This window comes from Neoarius graeffei, chromosome 14 (genome assembly GCF_027579695.1).
Source record: "Neoarius graeffei isolate fNeoGra1 chromosome 14, fNeoGra1.pri, whole genome shotgun sequence".
Classification (NCBI taxonomy): Eukaryota; Metazoa; Chordata; class Actinopteri; order Siluriformes; family Ariidae; genus Neoarius; species Neoarius graeffei.
Genome location: NC_083582.1, coordinates 70,667,788 through 70,694,403, shown reverse-complemented (window position 1 = coordinate 70,694,403; position 26,616 = coordinate 70,667,788). Strand labels below are relative to the sequence as shown.

Here is a 26,616-nt window from a genome sequence, read left to right as displayed (position 1 = left end):
TAGCGATCAAAAATGCATTCCTATATTTAATAAAATGAGAAATAGAATTTTGATTTAAAAAAAAAAAAAAAATTGCCTTCAGTTCTCCTTTAATCGTGACGTATTCCTGCCCCTTTCAAGGAATTTCACCCACTCTCATCTATCATTTAAAAAAAAAAGTGATTAACCAGAAAATTGATGTTACGGGGTTATGAAATGTCATCATTATACCTTAAAAGTCTCATTGCATCGTTTTTTCATTAATTGTGTGGTGGTCTCTAGTATGAATGAATGCCCTGTAAGCCGGTTTTGGTGAAAAAAAAAATGCTGTGGTTCTCCTGTTTCAGGCTGTTCTAGTTTGGTGGAGGAGCGGGTGGCAGGAGAACGACAGGATTTCAGCTCTTACTCATTAATATTCATGACATGTAAACATGTTACCTCTGATTGGCTAACAGCACTGTGACGCTACCTCCAGTGGGTCAGAACAAGCGGATGTGGGTGTCTTTGTAAAAACTGTTTTGATTGGCTATTATGGTCTCGACATCAATATTTTGACCAATAACAATGTAGATAACACGAATTTTACATCACATTCAACGAGATTTAAACGAGACTAAAGATGGCGACTTACAAATAAATGTGTAAACATCGTTGGAGTTAATAAAGTTTGAACAGCATGAAAGAACATACCTCAACCCCCCGAAATTAATAAAAAAAAAAAAAAATTCTCAACGGATTTGGCATAATATAAAAAGGTCGTTTTTTTTTTTACTCAGAAAAAGCGGAAATCCGCCAAAAAGCGGAAAACTCTCATCCCTGCCGAGCTTGTGACCATGTCATGCATGCTAACGTGGAGAATATGAACATGCTATTTTGTAACAAAAACCTTCGAACAAAAAGTTCATGTTTTACTTACAGCTTGTGAGCTGGTGGTCGATCGTCTTGACGGTACAGATCCAGGGATTAAAAACAACCTCGAAGCAAAGCCACTACTGAAGGCACCGAAGTTTGAAAAGTCACTGTGGTTGAAATGATCAGAACACAGTACTAACGCTGAATTATACTTCGCTGGTGGTGTTCCAAAGATAAATTCCAACCATTTCTTCTTCAGCTCTTCTATCTTGGGCAAGAAATGCAACGTTGATGTGTTACTGCCACAAATAACACAGGCACGAACTTGTTCGGACATATTTTCAACTTGCTGTCAGGTCCTCTTCGTTAGCTACTGACGAGATGGGCTCTGCTATCTCTCCTCGCGCTTAAATCCAAACTTTCTTCCCGTGGGCGGTCGCAAGCCAAGGTGGGCGAGGCCATGACTAATTTTCGAACTTACGTAAGTTTGTAGGGCTTTTTCTGATCCGCTCGTTTTTCCAACTATTTTCTTTAAGCTAATACAGGGAATGGGAGTAGAATTACATTTTCACATGCAGCATGCATATGCAACTTGGAATGAACTATGGCATTTCAAAAAGAGCCAGTATTAAACATTTTTGGTAGAAGGGCACCTTTAATAAAAGCAGATGTTCTAGACCCAAAAAAAAAAAAATTTAAGCAGACTTTAGCTTCAAAGTTATAGCATCAGTCCATTGGGCCATTTCCCTGTGCGGAGACATACTGGATTAGCCAGATACATGGATGTACTAGGAAACAAAAACAAGGGTGGCACTGCGTGGCATAGGATTCCGGACGACAGCACACCATGTCACGCATCAAACGGATGGAATGATAAGCAGGTACATATTTTTAAGTCACCAGGAAATAAACTAGCCACAACTTTATTTTGATTCCTTTTCCAATCCTACATTACCATAAATTTTTGTAGAGAAATGCAAACAAATTGGCCGAGTCTATACTATAATACTGTTAGGATTTAAAGCCATGATTTAAGTTAGTTTTATAGCTACACGTGATTTAGGATTGTTAGATTTAACCAGTCTCTTCAGTGTTGAATTTGAAATTGAAACGATTGAATGTTAGATTTAAAGCTGCATTAAGTGATTCAAGTTAGTTTTGTAGTTTTAGAATGCAGAATGTGATTTGGGATTGTTAAGACTTTATGAATTTAACATTTTAGCCTCTTAGATCCTGTACCTGTAGCCTGGCAAGCCAGACTAAATGTGAATATTTAGTTTGGCCTCGATCCGTAGACATTTCCGACGGGTGCAGGAGGAACAAACCGCTGTCTTTCAAACTGTCTCTGTGCGTATAGGCCAACGCTCTGACCAATCAGCGCAACAGTGACTGTGACGTAGTCAGAGCGACAGAAAGCAGTGGGGGAGGCCTTGAAATAAATAATTTTTCAAAATGCGTATTAATTAATAAACAGGTTCTAGATATTAAGAAGTTTGGAGATAATGACCACAAGTTTGGAGTCTGTACCACATACACTCATTTTTTTCCAAGTGTTTTTCAAGTGTTTGCTTAAACTGTTTTTGAGAGTTTTTATTTAGTGGTGTTTGGTGAAATAATTTCCCTTAAATTTAAAATAACGGGAAAATAAGAAACAATCAAAAAGTAATGTTTCAAAGCTGTTTATTAATTCTTCGTACTGCACAAACTAGCCCCATCCTTTTGGCTACGAGCGGAGCCAGCTGGTAGATCAGACTTTTGCCATAGCCGGTCGGCAAAACGGCGAACACGTCCTTCTTGAAAAGGAATGAGCGGAGAGCCTCTTCCTGCTCATGTTTCAACGAAAACTCCAAGTCTAATTCTTCTAAAACTGATTCCAAAGCGGAGTCAAACGCGCGCTGTTCACTAGCGGTAGCCATCTTTCCTGTTGCGCTTTCTCCAGCGTCGCGCAGCTTTGTCGTCACTCCTGCAAAAGCCCGCCCAAAGAATCCAAACAAAAACCTTGCGTTGTGATTGGCGGGCACGATTTGATGCCCGGGGTGTTTTTGTTTATATGGTGTTTTTGTTTATATGGTGCAATAGATAGACCCACTCGCTAGGCAAAAATATTTTTGGCCGCTAGGCAGGTGGGTCCAGTTTACTAGGCTACTATTCCTGTATAATTTCCTGTAAAGTTAGTGTGACCTTCCTCAAGTGGAGAAGACACACACTTCTTTGCTAGACTAGACATAAACATGTCTTTGTTTAAAATTGTCGTAAAAAACATCTCGCGCTTTGACGTGCGTAAATGCCGAGTTGCTAAAAAATATCCGTTGATATGAAATATATACAGGATATTTTGCTTATGATTAATCCAAGGTTTCACATATTGATGGAATTAAGATGTGATTTGCTGACTTAGCACAAGATATCAACACATTCACATACACGCACACAACACACACACACACACACACACACACATCCTACCCTCACCCCTTTACACACACAAACACCGCCAAGGTCACGCACACACATTCACACACACATACAACAGACACAAATACAGCTGCCTTTAGAAAGATAAACAGACATTTGTTCTGATTATAATTTGTTATAAAAGGTTGTTTGGAATATTTCATCTTTGGTGAAAGGACTGTGAATAAACAGCGCTGAAGCCAATCTCTGGATTTTTCTGGTCTGTTTTTCGCGGTGTTTTTTCGCCCCAGAGTTCTGCAGGTGGCACGAGGGCACTGATCTCGAGAGGTTGACCGTTCCAACTGGGGGAACCTTTACAAATACGCTCGACCATAATATTACACTATAGTCTCATACAGCATGCACTGGTACACCTCTGCTGTGCTCGCGGAAAATGACATCACGCACGATGGAGTTATGGCAGCATCCCTGACCCCCCCCCAAAAAAACAAACAAAAAAAAAAAAAACACGTGTATTTTCATGGTTGTATCATTGGGAACAAAAATTCACCACGCAGCAGGGCTTTGAACCAGAATTTTTTTCCTATTGGTTCGTTCCGAACAGAAACGGAATTTTAACGTTTCCGGTTTTGGGTTCCACCATTAAATAGACGTTCCCGAACCGGTTAGAACAAAAAAATTTCGTTCCCGGAACGGTTAATTACGTTCTCTGTCAACAGTTTAACAAATGGCTATAAAGTTATGTCTCTGTCTCATCCAGCTTAAGCCAAATGTAGGCTAATTCTATTACAACCTTCATTAAATAAGACAAGAAATAATTCAAAAACAATTATTATTTCAAATGTTGGCGATTTGGATTCTCAGTATGTCTTCCCATCTACACAAACAGAAAAAGTGCCAAAAATGAAAAGAGAATTCGTTTAGTGTGTTACCAAAGTCTAGTCAGGCCCTATAGAGGGCTACCGCATGACGTCACCGCGCCGCGAGATTTTGTTAGGCGCCATATTGGAAGACCAAGTACACATCTATGCAAGTACATACATACATAAAACAAACTACACCTGAAATGTAGCCAGGGCCGGTTCTGCCCTAATCTGGACCCGGGTGCAACATCGCGCAACCCCAAAAAAAAAAAAAAAAACCACCAGTCTAAATCAGGACAACCATCACATAACTATAAACATTTTATATCAACTATTTTAACTAAATGGGCTATAATAAATAAGCCTGCAGGCAGCCACGGCGGGCTGCCTCAGAAAAGTAACCATTTGTCCTACCTTAAAACTCGTTTTGCATTTTCTGCCTCCTTTTTTGTATTTTCGACCCTCCGTTTATTTTCTTTCCTTTTCTGAAAACCCGATTTGTGTCCAGACATTTTGTTCTGCTACCAACGAACTAACTCGTCAGGTCTCGTCTCTCGAGCCCGCGATGATTCCCGTGGGAAGGGCAACAACTGATACATTTTTACAAACAGCCAATAGGGAGGTTGCAACGTTCAGGCTCTTCTTTGCTCAGACACGAGACGTGATAGTAGTCCACCCTCCCGCTCTCTCCATTCAGTCAGCGAACGTCACACAGGAAGTGAACCCCAGCAGGTCATAGAAACTTGCGCAGGAGAAGAATGGCTTTTTTATTTGTAGGCTACGGAAACTTTGAGGAACGAAATAAAAACCGGTATTAACCGGTTACCATTATTTTTAATAAGCGTTTTTGTTCCGGAACATAAAAAATAATAAAGTTTCTGGTTTCGTTTCTGTTCCATGTGAAATAGAAAAAGTTCCCGGTTTTCGTTTTCATTCCTTGAACCGGTTCAAAGCCCTGCCACGCAGCCTTTTTTTTTTTTAATAAAAGGACAGACAAAGACTGACTTTTAGCTCAATTTGTTTATTTCTGAGATATTTACTTTAAAGGACAATAAACAGCTTTCCAAGATGCTGCTGTGATGAGTATGTCCATTCTAGCGCATTATTGTATTTCTATCCCTGTGTCCAAAAATCACTCACTCGTTCACTACCCCCTACATAGGGAATTACTATATAGAGGACTATATAGTGAGCTCATTGGCAAAATGGGGAAAAAAAAAAACAAAACCACTTTCGGACACTACTCCGTCACGCTGGTATTTACATCATTACTGTCGCACAATTAAAACGTGCCAGATCAGTCGGCTGGTGGGTTTCAAAATAAATACATGCGTGTGTTTTTGTGATAAATCCATATTATACTGAGCGTACTTCCCACATTAATCAATACAAAGTACCTGCATCTTTCAGTTTTTTTTTTTAAATCAAGGCTGAATACTTTCTTCTTTGCCGCTACCTTTTATTAAATCAAATTTGAGACTTTTAATTTGATTCCTTTCAGCGCGACCGCAATGCATGATGGGATATATTGCTTTGGTTAGTGACCATCGTTCTACACTGTTTTCGTGATGCATTGTGGGATATTTTGAGTGCACTATATAGGGTGTAAATAATCCTCACTATCATTTCGGACAGCACTACAAAATGGCGTCCTCACTATATCGTCCACTATTCAGTGAGTAGGGAGCGATTTCGGACACCGGGAGGGACGGCATGTTCACAGTAAGCATCATCATCGGAGTTTTATAGCAGCTGGTATTACATCCCTGCCAAGTTCTGGAAATAGTCTGTTCCTGTCTCAAGGGGGAAACGAACTGAAAACGAAAACAAAAGCTGATCTTATCTATAATTCTATTTCAGTTTAGTTCATGTTGAATCGTTCAATGTAGCTTTTTTATTTTTATTTAATTCTAAACTGTTTTATTTCAGTTAATTTTTCTTCATGGCTAGTTTTAGTCTTTGGTAAAATGGTATTAACCCTGGACCCCACTGGTTTCCAGTCCTGTCAGCCATGAACAGGAATCCGTGGCGGTCATGGCCACAGGGCAGATTCACGCAAACTCTCTGGGTCTCTAAACTCGAGACTGTTTGTGTGTGAGAATCGCAGGATATCAGCAGTTTCTGAAATACTCAAACCAACGCTAGGATTAAAGGTCAGAGGTCATGTTTTTTTTTTTTTCCCCTCGTTCTGATGTGAACATTAACTGAAGCTCTTGACCTGTATCCCTTTGGTTGTTTGCATTGTGCTGCTGTCACATACTTAGCTGACGGGATAAACAAGTGGGTGAACAGACGTTCATTATTAAACGTGGCTCTGTCTGTCTGTCCGTCCGTCCACAGTTTCGTGCCAAATGGTATTGTGTGATCTTTGGGAGAACAGGAAAATCCCAGAGCTTACCAGGGATTTGGTCTGACATCATCGCTGAAGTCGACAACATCATCCTGTCTGAAGAGGATAAAGACGTATCTGTGAAACCCTGTTCCCTTGGCAGGAAATGGAGTCATGTAATGAGCGAGCTCATCACCGGCGCATACAGCGTCACCGGGAATATTACCACTGCATCAAAAGAAAAGAGAGGTTTACATCATCATCATCATCATCATCATCAAGTGGCTACAATTTTGATATGTAATGCAAAATCCCAAAAGTGTAAACATTCAGATAAACAAAAAAAAAACCCTGAAAAATATAGTTAGAAACACAGATGCACAGTGGGATCCAAAACAAAAGTCTGAGCTCACATCAATTTTCTCCATTTAAAACTGGAAAAATCATACTGAACAGGTTTAATCCAAACCAACAAATTTAAAAAAATAAAAATTTAATTTAAATGCGTCAGTGCAAATACACTTTGTAATAAACAGCCATAGCCAATATTAAAGCTAGACGGCCTTTCGATTTCATAAAATCGGTGAAATTTAGTTCCTTCTGAAATGTGGTCGTTATGATGCATGTTGATTTCTGTAATCTCACCATTCTGTTCTGTAGCTGGAAGTTCTTTAATTTGAGCGGATTAAAGCAAAATGTGCATGAAATCACTCGCTTCGCGCAGTCAAGCAGACAGAGGAAGTCCGTGTGTGCGCATGCGCAGGTTTCCCTTTGAGCGTGCACTGACCGTTCCATCATTCTGTCGCTAAACGAACAGCTGATCACACCGAGGTGCTCGCTGAGCGCCGATATTTATTAGTTTGGTCCTGCATTTCCTTTCCTTCGTATAGAACATAACGTCTTTTCTTCTCGCTTTGTTACTGTAGTCGTTTCATTCGCATGCTCACGTCCTCCATTTTTCTCTCCTGTTTCAAATTTGTATCCCACAATGCCTTGCGTGAACGGGGAAAGCCCACCACGTCATGCATTAGTCTGGTTAACACCAGACCATATCAAGTGAAATATGGTCTGGAATCCGCCTATTGAATTTCTCGTAAGGGAGGTGTGGTTTACGATTGTCAACGGTCGTTTATTGGACGTTGCGAATGTCTATCATTTGGCGTATACGTAGCCCATGGCCAATCATGGCAGTTGTACCCGGTGACGTAGTTAGAGCGACGAAGAGGCGAAGAAGAGAAGGAAAGAGAAAGAGAAGGCAAAACAAAAATAGGAAAACAATGGCACCGAACGATTACTGCTTAGCCACTAAGGGGGCTAGTTGGTAAATGAGACTTTTACCAAACCCTGTCGGGAACAAGGCAAAGGCATCTGTCTTCGTGTCAACGAAAGACTGTAACGCCAAACGCTGTTCTTTTTTTAAAACAAACTTTTGCTCTAAACTATTCAGAACAGTGTCTAAAGCTTGATCGAAAGTTTGGTTCGTATCGCTCACCGCCATGTTAAATGTGATCCGTAAACAGTCCCAAATAAACTACAAGCTTCCGTTTGTCGAGTAGTACGCGTCACCGTCTTTCCACCCCTCCCCACTCTCTGATTGGCTCCCTAACTCAGGCAAGCCTTTAGGCCAAGTTTACATTAGACCGTATCGGTCTCGTTTTCTTCGCGGATGCACTGTCCGTTTACATTAAAACGCCTGGAAACGCCGGGAAACGGGAATCCGCCAGGGTCCACGTATTCAATCCAGATCGTGTCTGGTCCGGTGCTGTGTAAACATTGAGAATACGCGGATACGCTGTGCTGAGCTCTAGCTGGCGTCGTCATTGGACAACGGCACTGTGACATCCACCTTCCTGATTCGCTGGCGTTGGTCATGTGACGCGACTGCTGAAAAACGGCGCGGACTTCCGCCTTGTATCACCTTTCATTAAAGAGTATAAAAGTATGAAAATACTGCAAATACTGATGCAAATACTGCCCACTGTGTAGTTATGATGGTCTTTAGGCTTGCCATCCTTCCACTTGCAAGTGGTAAGTGACTGAGCCGCTGTGCGCAAGTCCCGAATCACTGCTCGTGCACTACACTCGCGCACTCTGAGCTGCGCAGGGCCGGAGTGCGCACCCTCCAGAGGGAACTCGCTGTTCAGGGCAGAGTGATTTGGAGCGCAGCCGCTGAGGAGGAAGCGATGAGCCGCACTGACACATTTCAACTTGCGTGCCGAATTAGTCATGTGATTAGCGTATCCGTGTATTGGCGTTGCTGTGTGCACGCTAATCATTTTTAAAAACATTAATCTGATGATCCGCTGATACGGTCTAATGTAAACCCCACCTTAGACCATAGTTTCCATGCTGTCTTTTCAGATCGGAACAACTGTGCAAAGCAGCATGGGATTTCCCAGGCTAGTCATGCATGGCATCGTATCTTGAATCGGGTCATGGTGAAGCAGGAAAAAAAAAAAATAAAAAATAGCGGAGAATTTAGGACCATGTGGAGATAAATTCATTAATTGCTCTGTTTAAAAAAAAAATTAAATTGGAAGTCTGTGATTCAAATTCAGGAGCTTTCGGTCCACTCAAAAAAAAAAAAGTGCTGGGGAAAATTCTTTTTATGACCGACACTTGAAAAATCTGAAAGGCAATCTAGCTTTAATGTCGAAGCGAGCAATCGTGTATTTTCTGAAAATGATTTCAGACGCAGCTTATATCACTTTCACGACTCCATACTCACTATATAGGGAATCCTATATAGAGGACTATATAGTGAGCTCATTGAAAAAATGAAAAGCAAAAAAGAAAAAACGCTTTCAGACACTACTCCGCCATTTACGTCATTACTGTCGCACAATTAAAACGTACCAGATCAGTCGGCTGGTGGGTTTTCAAAATAATAAATACATGCATGTGGTTTGGTGATAAATCCATATTACACCGAGCGCATTTCCAACATTAATAAATACGAAGTACTTTGTGTCTGCTGCATCTTTCAGTTCTTTTAAATCAAGGCTGAATACTTTCTTCTGTCGCTGCCTTTTACTCCATCAAATTTGAGGCTTTTGATTAATTCCTCACTTTACACCAACTTTTATTCTTGTATTTTATCTGTCATTCTATTTCAGATCATTTTCTATTCTCTTACTATTTTTAATTTTACTTGAATATCTGTTTATAATGTGTTTCTTCCTCCGTCCAGTCACCCCAACACACTCCCCCCCCCAAGCATGACCGCAATGCATGATGGGATGTAATCGCTTGGTTAGTGACCATCGGTTGTGCACTACTTTTCACGGTGCATTGTGGGAAACAGAGTGCACTATACAGGGTGTAATAATTCTCACTATACATTCGGGCAGCACTACAAAATGGCGAACTCGCTATATAGTCCGCTATCCAGCGAGTACAGAGTGATTTCGGACACAAGGATAGAAAATTTGGAATGTTGGTTTTTCCTTTGTAAACCAGCGCAGTCCTTTTAGAAGGAGTTGTGGCGCTGGCTCCAGTCCAAGAGGACTGACACACCCCCTTTAACTTGGAAAGCGACTGAATTTGGTTTCTGCGATGGAGAGAATTTGACTTAAATTTTACTTGGGAAATTTTTCACTCACAAGGTGTAGATACTTTAAAACTGCTCCGTGTTTGGTTCATTGGCTGAACAAATTTAAGAGCTTGTACAAATCTCAACAATACGTAAAATATAAGAGAGCCCGTTATTAATTCTCTTTACTAAGTGTTTTTAATTTACAACCCCGATTCCAAAAAAATTGGGACAAAGTACAAATTGTAAATAAAAACGGAATGCAATAATTTACAAATCTCAAAAACTGATATTGTATTCACAATAGAACATAGACAACATATCAAATGTCGAAAGTGAGACATTTTGAAATTTCATGACAGCAACACCTCAAAAAAGTTGGGACAGGGGCAATAAGAGGCTGGAAAAGTTAAAGGTACAAAAAAAAGGAACAGCTGGAGGACCAAATTGCAACTCATTAGGTCAATTGGCAATAGGTCATTAACATGACTGGGTATAAAAAGAGCATCTTGGAGTGGCAGCGGCTCTCAGAAGTAAAGATGGGAAGAGGATCACCAATCCCCCTAATTCTGCGCCGATAAATAGCGGAGCAATATCAGAAAGGAGTTCAACAGTGTAAAATTGCAAAGAGTTTGAACATATCATCATCATCTACAGTGCATAATATCATCAAAAGATTCAGAGAATCTGGAAGAATCTCTGTGCGTAAGGGTCAAGGCCGGAAAACCATACTGGGTGCCCGTGATCTTCGGGCCCTTAGACGGCACTGCATCACATACAGGCATGCTTCTGAATTGGAAATCACAAAATGGGCTCAGGAATATTTCCAGAGAACATTATCTGTGAACACAATTCACCGTGCCATCCGCCGTTGCCAGCTAAAACTCTATAGTTCAAAGAAGAAGCCGTATCTAAACATGATCCAGAAGCGCAGACGTCTTCTCTGGGCCAAGGCTCATTTAAAATGGACTGTGGCAAAGTGGAAAACTGTTCTGTGGTCAGACGAATCAAAATGTGAAGTTCTTTATGGAAATCAGGGACGCCGTGTCATTCGGACTAAAGAGGAGAAGGACGACCCAAGTTGTTATCAGCGCTCAGTTCAGAAGTCTGCATCTCTGATGGTATGGGGTTGCATTAGTGCGTGTGGCATGGGCAGCTTACACATCTGGAAAGACACCATCAATGCTGAAAGGTATATCCAGGTTCTAGAGCAACATATGCTCCCATCCAGACGACGTCTCTTTCAGGGAAGACCTTGCATTTTCCAACATGACAACGCCAAACCACATACTGCATCAATTACAGCATCATGGCTGCGTAGAAGAAGGGTCCGGGTACTGAACTGGCCAGCCTGCAGTCCAGATCTTTCACCCATAGAAAACATTTGGCGCATCATAAAACGGAAGATACGACAAAAAAGACCCAAGACAGTTGAGCAACTAGAATCCTACATTAGACAAGAATGGGTTAACATTCCTATCCCTAAACTTGAGCAACTTGTCTCCTCAGTCCCCAGACGTTTACAGACTGTTGTAAAGAGAAAAGGGGATGTCTCACAGTGGTAAACATGGCCTTGTCCCAACTTTTGAGATGTATTGTTGTCATGAAATTTTAAAATCACCTAATTTTTCTCTTTAAATGATACATTTTCTCTGTCATCTATGTTCTATTCTGAATAAAATATGGAATTTTGAAACTTCCACATCATTGCATTCTGTTTTTATTTACAATTTGTACTTTGTCCCAACTTTTTTGGAATCGGGGCTGTAATTTGAGCGAAGCTCCTGTTCTGTTTTCCCTTCTCTTTTCTTTCCTCGCTCAACCTTTGTATTCTTGCCTTATAAGTGGCATGTTTATGTTCATGGTTTTCAATTAAAAAAAAAAAAAAAACACCGCATTGCTCAACCATTAAACAAAAATAGTTTGTCACAGCTGCATTTTTGTTTTTCTACAAAGTATAAAAGCTGAATAAGCATCCTCCAAGAGTACCGATTCCGTATTTTTTTGCCAGGGGTTGTACATTACACAAGGTCATGTTCCCTTCACGTGGTTTCTATTATTTTTAAAAAGTCTATTCGAGTACAAGGTGGACCTGTTTGTATATTTCTCTCTTCCGTGTTGGCTAGAGAAGAGAAATGCCACAAGGCTACACAAGCATAGCAGCTTCATTAGCTCACTACCCAGCCTCTAGTATCGGTGTGTGTGCATGTGTGAGATGAATTATTGCTTGAATACCCACACTAGCCAATGCACATATTCCTGCTCACCATCCTGCAAATGCTCATCTGGGAAAACACAGAAAAGCAAATTATTCACCTGGTCAAGGTGAGGAAGCGATTCACCATTTTAACAACCGTGAAAAAACAGCAGACATCGCCATCATGTGGTGTAAACTGAAACTGACAAGAAGTGTCCACACAGATGATTTGCAACCACATGATCAAAATGTGGCACATCATGAACATCTGCCATGATGGAAGAGATACGAAGCAACTAGGACTGCAGCCGCTGAAAGCGTATCAGTAAACAATGCTGAATTTTCTCAGTATTACCACGATTTGAACGCTCGAGTGAAGATTCGATACAAAGAGAAGATAGGTGTGTGTGGTTTTGACCCATATTCTTTAAAAAAAATAAATAAATGTCAGACTTTTCTGAAGACGCTTCTACCAACCATCGAGTACAAATACAGGTCATTTCGTCCAAAGCCTTTTTCATACGCACTATTATCTCTAGCCGCTTTATCCTGTTCTACAGGGTCGCAGGCAAGCTGGAGCCTATCCCAGCTGACTACGGGCGAAAGGCGGGGTACACCCTGGACAAGTCGCCAGGTCATCACAGGGCTGACACAGACAACCATTCACACTCACATTCACACCTACGGTCAATTTAGAGTCACCAGGTAACCTAACCTGCATGTCTTTGGACTGTGGGGGAAACCGGAGCACCCGGAGGAAACCCACGCGGACACGGGGAGAACATGCAAACTCCGCACAGAAAGGCCCTCGTCGGCTGCTGGGTTCGAACCCGGAACCTTTTAGCTGTGAGGCTACACCACCATGCCACCCATTTACAGCTGGGGTCAGACAGACACCGTCTTTCATGTAAGCAAGACTTAATCTGTCTTCAATATGGTTAATTTCTGCGCCGTTTTTGCTTCTTCAAACAGAGAAATAGATAAAAGGCATTACCGTCTCCCCGCTATCAAGAAAACTGTTAACAAATAGAAGAAAATGCTTCAACAACAACAAAATGAGTGGTTAAAGAATACGAAGAGAGGAGCTCAGGCTGGAAACTCCAGAGAAATTCACGATTGTATTTAAAATGTATTTTACAAAAACAAAGTCGGAAGTGAGGATGGAGGAGTTTGCTTAAGAATCTCGTTTTATTTATTTTCTGCTCGCATTCGAGTTAGCTCCTTCATGAAAGTGTTTGATTTTCTTACAGGTGAAGCCGCTTCCTTATTCGACACAGAAAACCCGGATTGGTTTCAGACAGTTCGGGCATAAAAAACTCAACAAGGAGCGACGTGCGATAAATCCTGAAAGAACAGAACAGATTAAGAGCAGAGAGAGCTGGAGCTCTGTTTCGGTTATCAGAGGAACACAGTCCTGTGCAAAATATTTATACATCAGGGTTTGTTTGTTATCACATCTAGGTTTAAAAAAAAACCCCGTCAGACCAGCTACACTGATTCAGTTACAGGTTGCCAGGTCTATATAAAACACCCACAACCTACACACTAGGGAGGTGGAGGTGGAAATTAACTCCCAACTGCCCCCCCCAGGGCAAGTTGGTTCAAAAGTTAATATCGAGCCCTGTAAGGGGTGTAACCACGTCAGCCTGTGCCACTTGCTGACCCTGGGATGAGTTTAACTCCCTTGTCATTGCAGGCTGCTCGCTTGCATGTCTGTTTCTGGCTGGATCATGTTAAATCTTCAGGTGCAGAGCAGAGCTCTCACAGGGGCTTTGTTCACGAATCACAGGCCGAGGCGCGGTCCTACCGACCCGAGATCATGCTCTTTCAAAGGGGGAGGCTTAGAGGGAGGTGCCTGTGAAATTTGGCTTCGCTGTGAGCCATACCTGTCAACTTTGAGTTTTGAAAAAAAGGGATATTTCCCAGATTTTTAACTCAAAATAAGGGAAAATTTTCTATGGGGGCAAAATGGGGGGCAATTTTCTATCTAGTATTTGTGATTTCCTGTACTCTGGTGCATGTTGGTGATAGCCAAGACCCAAACTCAATATGCTTATGGTTTATAGAGTGCATTTGTGAATAAACTATACATTTATTTTTATTTGCTTTCAGTGGTACCAGTTATTTCCCAAATTAAGGGCTAAAATACGTATCTTATGTTAAAATAAGAAAGGTCATTATATAACCAGTCAATAAATTCAATTCCACTGCAATTTATTATGGTTTTACCATAGTCATGGCCTCGGAACGATAGATAGATAGATAGATAGATAGATAGATAGATAGATAGATAGATAGATAGATAGATAGATAGATAGATAGATAGATAGATAGATAGATAGATAGAGTAATATAAGATATTAAACCAAGAGTGATTTAAAATGGGTAAGTTTCAGATAGAAAATAAAATAGACAATGAGTGGATAAAACAGTTAATACACCAATTAGTTTACACTAGGCTATTTATGAGGTCTTAGCCAGGACATACTTAATGTAAACATGTGTAGCTTACCTTTGATTATTTGGGAGGCTTTCGTTTTCCCCATGGAAAATTTCTTTGCGATGGAAGAGTCTGGGAACATTCCAGCCACGCACTTGTTGAAATCATCAAAGAAAGAGAGGCTAATGTTTTTCTTAGCTATTAGCATCGCCATCTTCACCTCAGACCTAATCAGTGTTGCCAGATACTGCTGACGTTTTCCAGCCCAAAATATGTTCAAAACCCGCCAAAATGCACTTGAAACCGCCCAACTTGGGCGGGAGACCACCCAATCTGGCAACACTGGACCTAATCACTTGTTCAGCCTCGCCTCCGGACATAGTTATGTAATTACTGATGCCCGAGAGGGCGGGGACGTGAATTCATGGCCCGACTTCCTGCTGTAAACTCCTGTCAAAGGCGCGTCATGAATTCTGGACCTACCGACTTTTTTATATTGTGAAAATACGGGACTTTTATATAATGTGAAAATACGGGATATTTTCGGGAAAATTAAAAAAAAAAAAAAAAAAAAAAAAAAAACGGGAAGACAGCGGGAAATAAGCCAAAATAAGGGATTTCCCAGGAAAAACGGGAGGGTTGACAGGTATGCTGTGAGCTCTGTTGGCAAAGTTATTAATTTTTTAAAATCTGGCTGGCGCGCCCTCACAGAGCTTTCGTTCGCAAACACCGGAATACCTGAAATATAAAATAATTGATAGTGCACCTGAAAAAGGATTTGAATGAAATGTCTTAACTACTAGACGAAACGGTCATTGGATGAAGTGTCCTGATCCCCTCGTCTCCTCTCCATACTAAGCCTCAGAGTGTCCTCGCCCTCTTCCCGAATCACAGACGGAATTCTAAAAAATTGGAACGGTCCACGGTCACGAGTACTGTTGTGACCACAGCCATATACAGCACAAAGATATGGCATCGCTAAAAGAACGCTTAAAGCAGTGGAAAAACAGAGCTGTGCACGCGTGATTATGTTTTGTATGGAATGTCACTTGATCCTGTATTTGTATATCCACCAAGATGGCCGACATCCGGGTTTCTATTTTGCTTTGACTTCACTTGCAAGTCAAGGATGTGTGAGGAGTTAACGCCTCTTCCTCCTCCCCGGCTGCTAAAACCCAGAGAAGCCTTAAAAGACGACGACACTCGCCAGTGCAGTATGGATGTTACAAATTATAGATTTATTTCATTAATTTTTACCTGGGCTTGTTAGCAGCAGTGTCCAAAGAGAATTCTTTTCTGCCTCGAAGCTAACGCGAGGAGCTGACGAAGCCTGGAAAACAAATTAAAAAACAAAATCGGTGTTTTTTTTTTTAAAACAAAAACTTAAAGATTGCTGCATGGGAGAAACAGTGCCTTGTTCAAGTAGCCTCACCTGACTAGGTGATAAATGACTGCCATAATGCACCATGGCATTGCTATCGTCACCGTATGCCACCCTCAGCATCACCCTTGGAACAAAATAGGCCATGGGGAAAAGGTCTCTGTATATTCCGTAGTGCTCCGCCAGCCTCTGGATGTGGTAAGGGCCATTAGTTTTCTCCCATTCCTCCTTCACTTGGTCCAAAGGAATGCGAACTAGAATGCAAAAGGAAAGAAGCACTCAAAGTCATGCTGAGCACGTGACAATAATAAGAAGTCAGTAATCATGGATAAATCAGTAACGCATAATAAGAAAAGCAGTAATACGTACACGTGCGTAGACGAGCATCTCTCTCCAGCTCTGGGTTCTTTTTGTTTTCTTTTATCACCTTCCTTCTTTCCCGAACTTCCTTTAACCTGGAGGGTCGGCAGTAAGGCAAGCCGATGTCCACTGGCTCAAAGTCTAGTCATGAGACAGGTTATATTTCACTACTAGCGCATATATCAAAAATATGCCGATGCCCCCATTTTATGACATTAACCCCAGAAAGAGCTTGGTTCCTCCAAACAGAAAAAGTATTTTGCCTATAAGACCAGATGATTTACGATTTCTTATAATAGAACCCAGTGTTTCCCCTATTATTATATTGCAGGGCTTTCCCCAAAGCGCGGATACGCGGTGCTTAGCCATGCTGTGTGATGTCAGCGCCGCACTCTCATTTGCACGCAAAAAAACACACTGAGCAATGCAGAGTACTTCCCGCAACTAAGTATCTCCTATTCCCTTCTGAAAGGGAGTAATAACTATAGAAATAGGAAGATATTGTAATATATAGGTCTAGACCAGGGGTTCCTAAAGTGTGGTGCCACACCCCCGGGGGTGCGCAAGATAAAAAAATTTAATGGCGATTTTTAACTCTTCTTCTACGCCGTAACGGTTCTGCAGTAGTTTGTGGCTTCATTCATTCATTCGCGATGCTCAACTGGTTGAAATCGGCAAAACTAAATGCCGATCGGCAACTAAACATCGGCAAAGACTGGGGGATGTTGAGAAAGATTTGAGGCTGAGACTGTTTTCAATTACCCCAAACATCGGAGAGCTCTGTGCCAAGATGCAGGCCCATCCGTCGCATTAATATTGGTATGTATTTGGCCAAATGGCATTGATCTTGCTAAAAATATATACTGCTACTGAAAATAGGACCTAGAGAGATCTTGCAGTCACGTGACCAGAAAGTACACAACCGCCATCTTGTCGGTAAAAAACACAGCTGAATACTGCTGCACTCGTGTACAGAATGGATCAATTTCAACCGACGGACTACACGGCTCATTTTTCTAATGAACAGATAACTAGATATATGTCTAAAATAAACGATCTACAGATTAGTGACCCTTATGGCTTTCCGGACGGAGTTTTCACGACCGGATTTTGAACTGCCAGCGGAATACCCGGACGTGTATAATTACCTCATTAACTTTCCCTCGCTGTTCAGTGGTGAAGCACTGCGTGCTTATAAATCTCTGGACAGTTATCTTTACAGAAATTCAGGATTTGTCAGCGACTCAGATGCGGCATCTTGTAAACAAGAATCCTCATTGGACGGGTAAGTCACTTAAGTATTGAGTATAGCACTGACCAGCCGATTATAGAATAGAATAAGGTAATTCCAAATCATCCGTGTTGTTTACCATGGATCTGGCGTTGGAGAGGTAGAGGCTTGGCAGTGGAGATTTGAGTGGCTGTTTTCTGAGCTTAGTCAACAGGCCGGCTCTGCAGCCTCGCTTTTGCTTCCGCTCCCGGCGCCGCCTCCTTCGCTTTGCTTCCGATAACAATCCACGGAGACCCTGCTGGTCTCGCTATCTCGTCCGGAATGTTTGTTTTTTTTCTCGTCCGGAATGTTGTGCATGCGATGGAAATCGCTACAAACCGTCATTTTCTGCTGGAAACCAATGTCCAGTAAGTCCATACGGTTGTAGTGGATATTGAAGTCCGGTACAGATGAACAACACGCAAAAATACACACAAAAAACATAAAAACCGTGCACAGGTAGGGAGAGCTTGTAGCCGCAGCCGTTGTAGTAGAATTGTATATAGTAGGGTTTTCCAGAAGAAAAGGTAGAAGTAAAAGCAGAAGTAGACCCAGAAGTAGAAGGCGGAATATGGCGTTTGACCGACAAGATGGCGTCTGTCACAATCTGGATCGGCTGTGACGTCACACGCAAGTGCTCCATATAGCCTACTGACCCACCCACCGTCTGTCTGTCTGTCTCTCTCGCTGCAGACTGAGCCGCCAGCGCTGCACTTCACAATCAGATGGATCCTCTTCTTTATCTGTTCCTGATATGCTCCTTAATTGTTGTATCTCTTTAAAATGCATATGTTCATAATTATCATTGCTATTTTTACTGTTATTATATGTTAACGTTTTTGCAAATTAAATTCATTCTCAATTCATTTTCATAACCTTGTAATGACAGGGTTGTGTTGCTAGTGTTTTAAACACGGATGAAAATCATATATTTTCCCCATATCTGGCTGGTAGACTACATGCCTTGATGTGATCTCCCTTTGTAATGAATTTGCGCATTTACCGTGTTGCAACGTTTTAAAACTGTTACATTTCAATCAAATTCTATCTAATTCAAATACGAGAGCGCATAATATGTTAATGTGATTCGATGTTCTCATTCGAGCATGACGTGCTGCCTTTGTAAGAAAGCTTTGGTGTTTTTTTTTTCCCACTTTTGTGGTTTCCTGCAGGTGTGGCAAACGATGTTTGTTATCATTTAGCACGATTAAAGACGCTTCCCTTATAAGAAAGCGTGTGTTTTTTTGAAACTGGGGGTGCGTCAACCTGGTTGGAGTATAGAAGGGGGTGCGCGGCCAAAAAAGTTTGGGAACCCCTGGTCTAGACTATCCTGGTACTCAACCCAGAAGTGAAAAAGGATTTCGCTGCATGCACTGACCGCCACTCACAACCATACATAAAACCACGTTCTCAGCACTGGTCGCTAGATGGCGCAGTTGCACGATTTGACCTAAATTCTGTTTCTTTTTTTTTTTTGCATTATATTTTTTATTCAAGAAAGCTGAAGTGATATGCATTTAGTTACAATATCTTGAATTAGATTCGTTTTTTTTTTTTTTTCCCCCAACAACCAAACCCCACTCACAACACTCGTATACTGCTGTGAAAGACAAAAAGAAACACATAAGTATAGAATGTCAAGTTAAATAGAATACACTGACTGTGCAAAAAGTTAAATAAATAACTTGAGAAAATAAATAGATAAATAATAATAACAAAACAAACAAGAAACATATAATTGTCAATAATAATAATACTAAAAACAAAATAATAATATAAATAAAAAATAAATTAGGATAATAATGACAGACAATTGGGTCATTACCTATTCATAAACATGTCATTAGTTAGGCCGGATCAATAGTATATCTCAGGGCTTCATAGGTTTATGGAAGGGTTTTAAGATTTTTAAAGTGCTCAATCAAAGGGTCCCATGTCTTGTGAAATTGTCTTGTTGAACCTCTAGTAAAGTATTTAATTTTCTCTAATTTCAAGAAAAACATTAATTCAGTGAGCCAGACAGACGCTTTAGGTGGTTCAGGGGTTTTCCAATGTAAAACTATATTCCTGCGGGCTATCAAAGATGCAAAAGCAAAAGCATTCATCTTGTCAATGGTTAGTGTGTGCTCGTCAACCAATACTCCAAAGATGGCCATATCTGCAGATGGTTTTACTTTAGTGTGAAATGCATCATTTAGTGTTTTACAGATAGATGACCAAAATTCAATTAACTTAGGGCAGGTCCAGAACATATGAGTCATATTTGCTGGCGCAGAATTGCAGCGCTCACACCTGTCATTAATATTGTCATAAATTTTTGAAAGTTTAGATTTAGTGTAGTAAATTCTATGAAAGACTTTGAATTGTATCAGGCTAAGCCGGGCACAGGACGATGTTCCATTAATTCTTTCCAGAGCACATTCCCAGAAATATCCAGGAATCTCAAAACCAAGTTCTTCAGTCCATGCAGTTCTTAGCCCATCTAATGATGTTTCCTGAAGAGAGGTTATTATATTGGAAATATTTGCAATATGGCTCCCCAAATGCGTAGGATGACGCAAAATTTTCTCAAGTCCTGAGTCTGCTGGAAAGTCAGGGAATGCTGGACTCTGGCTTTGAATAAAATGGCGGACTTGGAAATATCTGAATAAGTCAGATTTCTGTAAATGGAATCTGGCAGAGAGGTCATGGAAATTGGCAAAGATGCCATCTATATAGAAGCTGTGGCAGGCATTCAAGCCCTTCCTTCTCCATACATTGAAGGTATGGTCTGTTCTGGCGGCAGGGAAAAGATGATTGTTACAGATAGGGCTGTATATAGAAAATTCCTTTAGTTTGAAGTGTTGTCTGAATTGTGACCATATCCTCAGTGTAGCGGATACCACTGGGCTAGAAGTGAATTTGGAGGGTGACAGTGGTAATCCAACAGTGACCAAAGCAGGAAGTGACGTAGAGGTGCATGAGTTTGCCTCAATCTTACACCAATCCGGTTGTGGATTTTGGTACCAATATATGACTTTTTGAATATTAGATGCCCAATAATAGTTTCTCATATTAGGTAGTGCCAGGCCCCCCTTATCCCTGGGCCTTTCTAAAAACTCTCTGCGTATTCTAGCATTTTTATTTGCCCAAAGAAAAGATGAAATTAATTTATTTAAAGATTGGAAAAAGGATTTAGACAAAAATATAGGAAGACATTGAAACAGATATAGAAAACGAGGTAAGACATTCATTTTTATACAACTAACTCTACCTGGCAGAGATAGGTATAGGCCAGCCCATCTCTTAAAATCAGCTTCCAATTTCAGCAAGAGGGGTTTGAAGTTATTCTCATAGAGATCTGGGAAGGCACGGGTGATACGTATGCCTAGATATTTAAATCCAGACTTTGATACATGGAAGGGGAACGCATTGTCTGGTAGCTGAAGGGCCAGATGATTAATGGGAAAGCATTCACTCTTAGAGAAGTTAAGTTTGTAACCAGAGAAAAGTCCAAAGTCATTAAGGATGTTAATAATATTAGGAATGCATGATATTGGATCAGAAATATACAAAAGCAAGTCGTCAGCATATAAAGAGATTTTATGTTCGATACTAAACCTGCGTATACCATAAATGTAGGGAGTTGTCCTAAATTTTATTGATAAGGGTTCAATAGCTATTGCAAATAGAAGTGGACTCAGGGGACAGCCTTGGCGTGTACCCCTTGAGAGAGAAAATTGTTTGGATGATATTTTGTTAGTAGTTACTGATGCCTTAGGTGATGTGTACAATAAACGAATCCAGGATATGAAGTTTGAGCCAAAGCCAAATTTCTCTAATACAGTAAATAAATAAGCAAATTCCACCCTATCAAATGCTTTCTCCGCGTCCATGGAGACGACGACTTCAGGAGTCTCTCTGGATGCAGGGGAGTGAATAACATTGAGAAGCGTACGGATATTAGTGAAAGACTGGCGACCCTTTATGAAACCAGTTTGTTCTGTTGAAATGATAGTTGTAGTAACATTCTCTAGTCTTGAAGCTATCAGCTTAGCTAAGATTTTAACATCAACGTTAAGCAAAGATATAGGTCGATATGACCCACAATCGTTCGGGTCCTTGCCTGGTTTCAAAATAAGCGAAATGGAAGCCTCTGTTAAAGTTTGCGGTAAATGTTTCTGATCAAAAGAGTGATTAAACATATCAAGGAGCAAGGGAGCGAGTTGAAAAGAAAACTTTTTATAGAACTCGACAGTATAGCCGTCTGGCCCAGGTGACTTGCCACTCTGCATTTTGCGAATGGAGTCAACTACCTCCTGTAATTTAATGGCTTCTTCAAGGCTGTCTTTGGCTTCTGTATCTACTTGTGGGAAATGAATGTTGTCTAAGAAAGTCATCATGCTAGAGTTATCATATGGGGCAGAAGAAGTGTATAGGTTGGAATAGAAATCTCTAAAAGTGTCATTTATCTCTATTGGGTCTATGGTCAGGGATTGTGATATGGTACGTATCTGAGGTATTAAGCGAGATGCAGATTGACATTTAAGTTGGTAAGCCAGAAGACGACTTGCCTTATCTCCATGTTCATAATAGTTTCCCTTTAGCCAAAGCTGGTGTTTTTCCGTTCTTTCAGTTGACAATAAGTCATATTGGGCTGTCAGTGCAACTCTCTCTTTATATAGCTCAGGAGTTGGGGTGATGGAATATTGTTGGTCAACGTGTCTTATTAATTTCAGTAGTTCGCTTTCTTTTTGTTTTCTCTCCTTGCTGCATGAAATAGAATAAGAAATAATCTTCCCTCTTATAACAACCTTGAGCGTTTCCCATAATATAGATGGGGATATGGATTCAGACCTGTTAAAGTATATGAACTCTTCTATTGCTTTGCCAATGATTTCACAAAAGCGACTGTCAGACAGTAGGGACCTGTCTAATCTCCAGACACCTGGTTGTGTGACATTTTGAGAGAAAGCAATATCCATGGACACTGGTGCATGATCAGATTCGACGATTGCATTATATTCGATCTTCTTTGTGAAAGGGAGAAGTGTCTTATCAATGAGGAAGAAATCAATACGACTATACGTGTGATGGACATGTGAAAAGTAGGAAAATTCTTTTTTTTGAGGATTTAAGAACCTCCAAGGGTCAACACAGCCCGTTCTGTCGTTAAACTCAGCAAGAGCTAAAGACATTTTAGAGCGTACCACAGTCCTAGGGTTGGAGCGGTCCAGAGCTGGGTCCATACACGTGTTGAAGTCGCCAGCTATTATAAGCTTGTGTCTGTTTAAGTTTGGGAAAAGAGAGGTAAGTTTATGTATGAAGCTAACATCATCCCAGTTTGGGGCATAGACACTTGCTAATATCACTGGAGTGTTAAACAGTAACCCAGATACTATAACAAATCGTCCTTGGGGGTCTGAGATGGTTTTAGATGGTGTAAACAAAATTTTTTTATGGATCAAGATGGCAGCCCCCCGTGATTTATTATTGAAGTGAGAGTGGAAACTCTGTCCTATCCAGTTCTTCTTAAGCCTGATATGGTCTGCTATTTTCAAATGGGTCTCTTGTAAGAAAATAATTTCTCCATGTAGCCTTTTTAAATGAGAGAAAATCTTCGCCCTCTTATTAGGCCCATTCATTCCTTTCACATTCCAGGTAATGAAACGTGTTGGCATTACACCTATATCCGCCCTGACATTATTTGTGTTATGCGTCATGTGACATGTTTAAAAAATTAAAAGAAATAAAGAGTGGGATGTGCTCCCCAAAGCGTCTGTCAATACCAAACAAAAACTTAGTAAAGAATAATAAAAAAGCAGTACAAAATCCCTGATCAATAGGAAAAAACAATGATGCTTCCTCAGGAATAACCCTCCCATTAACCCCAAACATAACAAATCCTATGCCCGCCCCTTGAACATGGGCAGACTGCAGGCTCTCTTCTAACTCCTGAACCTTCCGGTACACCCTCTTCCTCTAAGCTGTGGAGAACCTGTGACCTAATAGCATTGATAACTGGTAGTAAGTGAAACCATCTTCAAATTAAATTTTAAATGAAAAAGCACACGATAAATATATTACCGACTAGTCTATACTGCAGTCCCGTTCACTGTTAAATTAGGGAAAAGTAGTCCATGACCGTCGGCAGACAGTGGCAAAGCGACATCCAACATAGGCTATCAGTTGACAAACTCCTCAAAGAAAGACAATAAGAATGGAGGGAGAAAAACAGAAAAAAAAAACAGGCAGCCTTAAGGCACTTACCAGGGAAAAGTGAAGAAAGGAAGAAAGAAAACAAAAAAGCTCGGTTATTTGCCAATAATGCTCATCCGTTAGTTTGACTAAAGTGCGCTGGTTAAAGTTCGAGAGTACTGACATGTCAAAACGTCCTTCAAGCTGAGAAGCGGTCTCCCTCCATCAGGCGCGCGCGAACCATCCGCATCATCAGACCTCCTCCATACCAACCACCTGTTGATCGTAATAAGCCCGTGCCTCCTTCGGTGTGTTGAAATTGAATGTCTTTCCCTTGTGGAAGACTCGTAGTACAGCTGGATAACGCAGGCGGAATTTGACACCTTTTTTGTAGAATGCTTGTTTAACAGGGTTGAAGTCTGCGCGTTTTCGTGACAGGGCAGCGCTGTAGTCTGGATACATTCTCAGTGTAGCGCCTTGATAGGTGACTGTGTTCTGTCTTGCCCATTGAAGTAATCGCTCCTTTTCCTGGTGACTTTGGAAACATACCAGGAAGGGTCGCGGTGTTGGATGGACATCTTGGTCTTGGTCGGATTTCGTGCCCACTCTGTGCGCGCGCTCCAGAACTGGAGCCGAGCCAAATAGCGCATGTTCGCCGTCGCTGGTGACCTCCATAATCAAGTTCGCCACAAAGTTAACTGCATTCTCTACACCCTCGCTGCTCTCTGGAACATTTATAATCCTCAAGTTATTGCGGCGTGATCTGTTTTCCAAATCTTCGATCCGATCCAACAGTGTCGCATTTTGGGTTATCAGAGCTTCCACAGCTGGCTCGAGTGCACATATCTTATCAAAATTATCACCTGTACGTGATTCGGCCTCCGTCAGTCGTTGTTGCACAGAGTTCACACTTTCTGCCAAAGCCTTCATTGTAGTCTGTAACGGCACCAGTGAATCTTGAATAAGGGCAGAAATATCTTCTTTCAAACTTTCTCGCTGCTTGGCCAATTCTTCCACCAGCTGAGTCATGGTTATTCCGTCGCTTTCGGGAGAGCTAGCTTCTGATGCCATGGCGGATAGCTTACTAGCCACTGTGCGCGTGGTCATCGTCGAAGAAGCTTGTTTTGTTTTGGAGGTAGCCATTCGCTTTTCGGGGTTGTTTAATGCTTTAATGTGCGTTAATCACACAAGTCCTGTGGTAAAATATTACATTTGGTCACATAAGTTGCAAATTCGGTCAGAGCTCTTCACACACGCAGCCTACCCCTTCATGGCCCAAACCGGAAGTCCTAAATTCTGTTTCTGGCATCCTGGAATTGGAAAATGAAGAGGCGTGCTACAAAGTGTTTTCATTTCAAATCTAATTTTGCCCTTAAAAATTTCACCCCTTGTATATTTGACAAGGTAAAAAAAAAAAAAAAAACCAGCAAATTTAATGTTAAATTGTGCCTAAATCAGCCCTAGATGCCACCAAAATGCATTTGAAGTCTCTAATTTCAAAATTTTCCAAGGGACGATGCCCCTGGATCCCTCTGGGCTGGGCTCCGGATCAGTAGCACCACTCTGATATTTTTTCTGGAGACAGCCCTGTAATTGGTGCCCCCTCCCCTCAAACACACACACTAAGATCCCCCCCCCCAAATAAAAAAAAAAGAAAAAAAAAAAAAAAAAAACCAACCCATCACAGGTGTGCAGGCACTAGGACCATGCAGAAAAACTGCCTGCTCAAAAAACAGGAGAGGGTACAGGCACTAGGACCATGCAGAAACATCCCCTGCTCAAGCTGCTGACTCCCTGTCTGCTTCGCTCTCCTCTCGTGCGCTCAAAAACAATTCGATTCAAACAATAATCAGAACCCCCCCCCAGGCGGCAAAAGATTCAGGTCCAAATGCTCCATAATAGGAGCCGTGGGTAGGGGTCCTGCAGGTGACCATCCTCATCCAGCACCCCCTCCCCCCCAAACCAGTAAACTTAAGGGAAACACACTGCAAACCCTACATGATACATGAGCAACTGGGAGAAGCTGAAGTCCTGTTTCACTTCCATCTTGGATTTAAGATTACGGGGGGGGGGGGGGGGGGGGGGGGGAGCCAAAATGTTTACCTGTGTCAGATTTCTGTTCCACATGTTTCTTGTACGTCTTCCACCAGACGTCTTTAGTACTGGCCTCCTCTGCAATTCTGAGGTAGCGTGTGTAGCTGCAATATTTCTCCAGAGCCTCCAGGTTCTTCCAGTCTACGTCTTCATTTGGCATTGGACCCAGTGGCGCAGTCCGGCGAAATAACACAGCTGCAAACGGTACAGCATTGTATTACCATACTGTATAGCAAGCATGAACATGGAGAAACATGCGATGTAAAACCTCTAGCAGGCTCCTGTAGTAACAGTGGTGTCCAAAACCATCTTACCATATACTACTGCACTCTATAAATGGAAGAGAGAGAATATAGCAGGTGCATACTGTTGCAATACTTCGTGGCTACTTCACCCACATGTAATATACTATTTGAAATTTCATCTGATGATGCAGGGAGCTGCTGCTGCAGGGTTCCTGCTCCAAATCATGAGCTCAGGTTTCTGCCTGTGTGAAGTTTCTGTACATGTTCGCCCTGTGGCTGCAAGGGTTTTCTCCTTCCAAAAACGTGACAATAAGTGGATTGACTAAGACAAAATGCCCCAGTTGTGAATTAGAGGGTGACTTTTTTCAGGATTTCCTGTGGCATTCCCATGGGATGGAAAAAAAAAAAAAACCAGGAGCAAGTGAATCATAACAGTAGGATCATTTTTATACATGTTTACATGGGGGGGAGCCATGGGAAGC

The 26,616-nt window shown here is 41.4% G+C and overlaps 1 protein-coding gene across 1 annotated transcript in view; it reads right to left on the bottom strand.

Moving 5' to 3' along the window:
* mrpl38 (mitochondrial ribosomal protein L38) overlaps window positions 1-26,616 on the bottom strand; it is a 44,645-nt gene that overhangs the window by 9,673 nt on the left and 8,356 nt on the right. The window contains exons 2-7 of the mRNA XM_060940288.1: window positions 25,899-26,084; window positions 16,358-16,489; window positions 16,040-16,242; window positions 15,865-15,937; window positions 12,210-12,255; window positions 6,508-6,666 (exon numbers count right to left, since the gene is read on the bottom strand). Coding sequence (XP_060796271.1) covers window positions 6,508-6,666; window positions 12,210-12,255; window positions 15,865-15,937; window positions 16,040-16,242; window positions 16,358-16,489; window positions 25,899-26,084 — 799 coding nt within the window. The remainder of the gene's footprint in view (window positions 1-6,507; window positions 6,667-12,209; window positions 12,256-15,864; window positions 15,938-16,039; window positions 16,243-16,357; window positions 16,490-25,898; window positions 26,085-26,616) is intronic.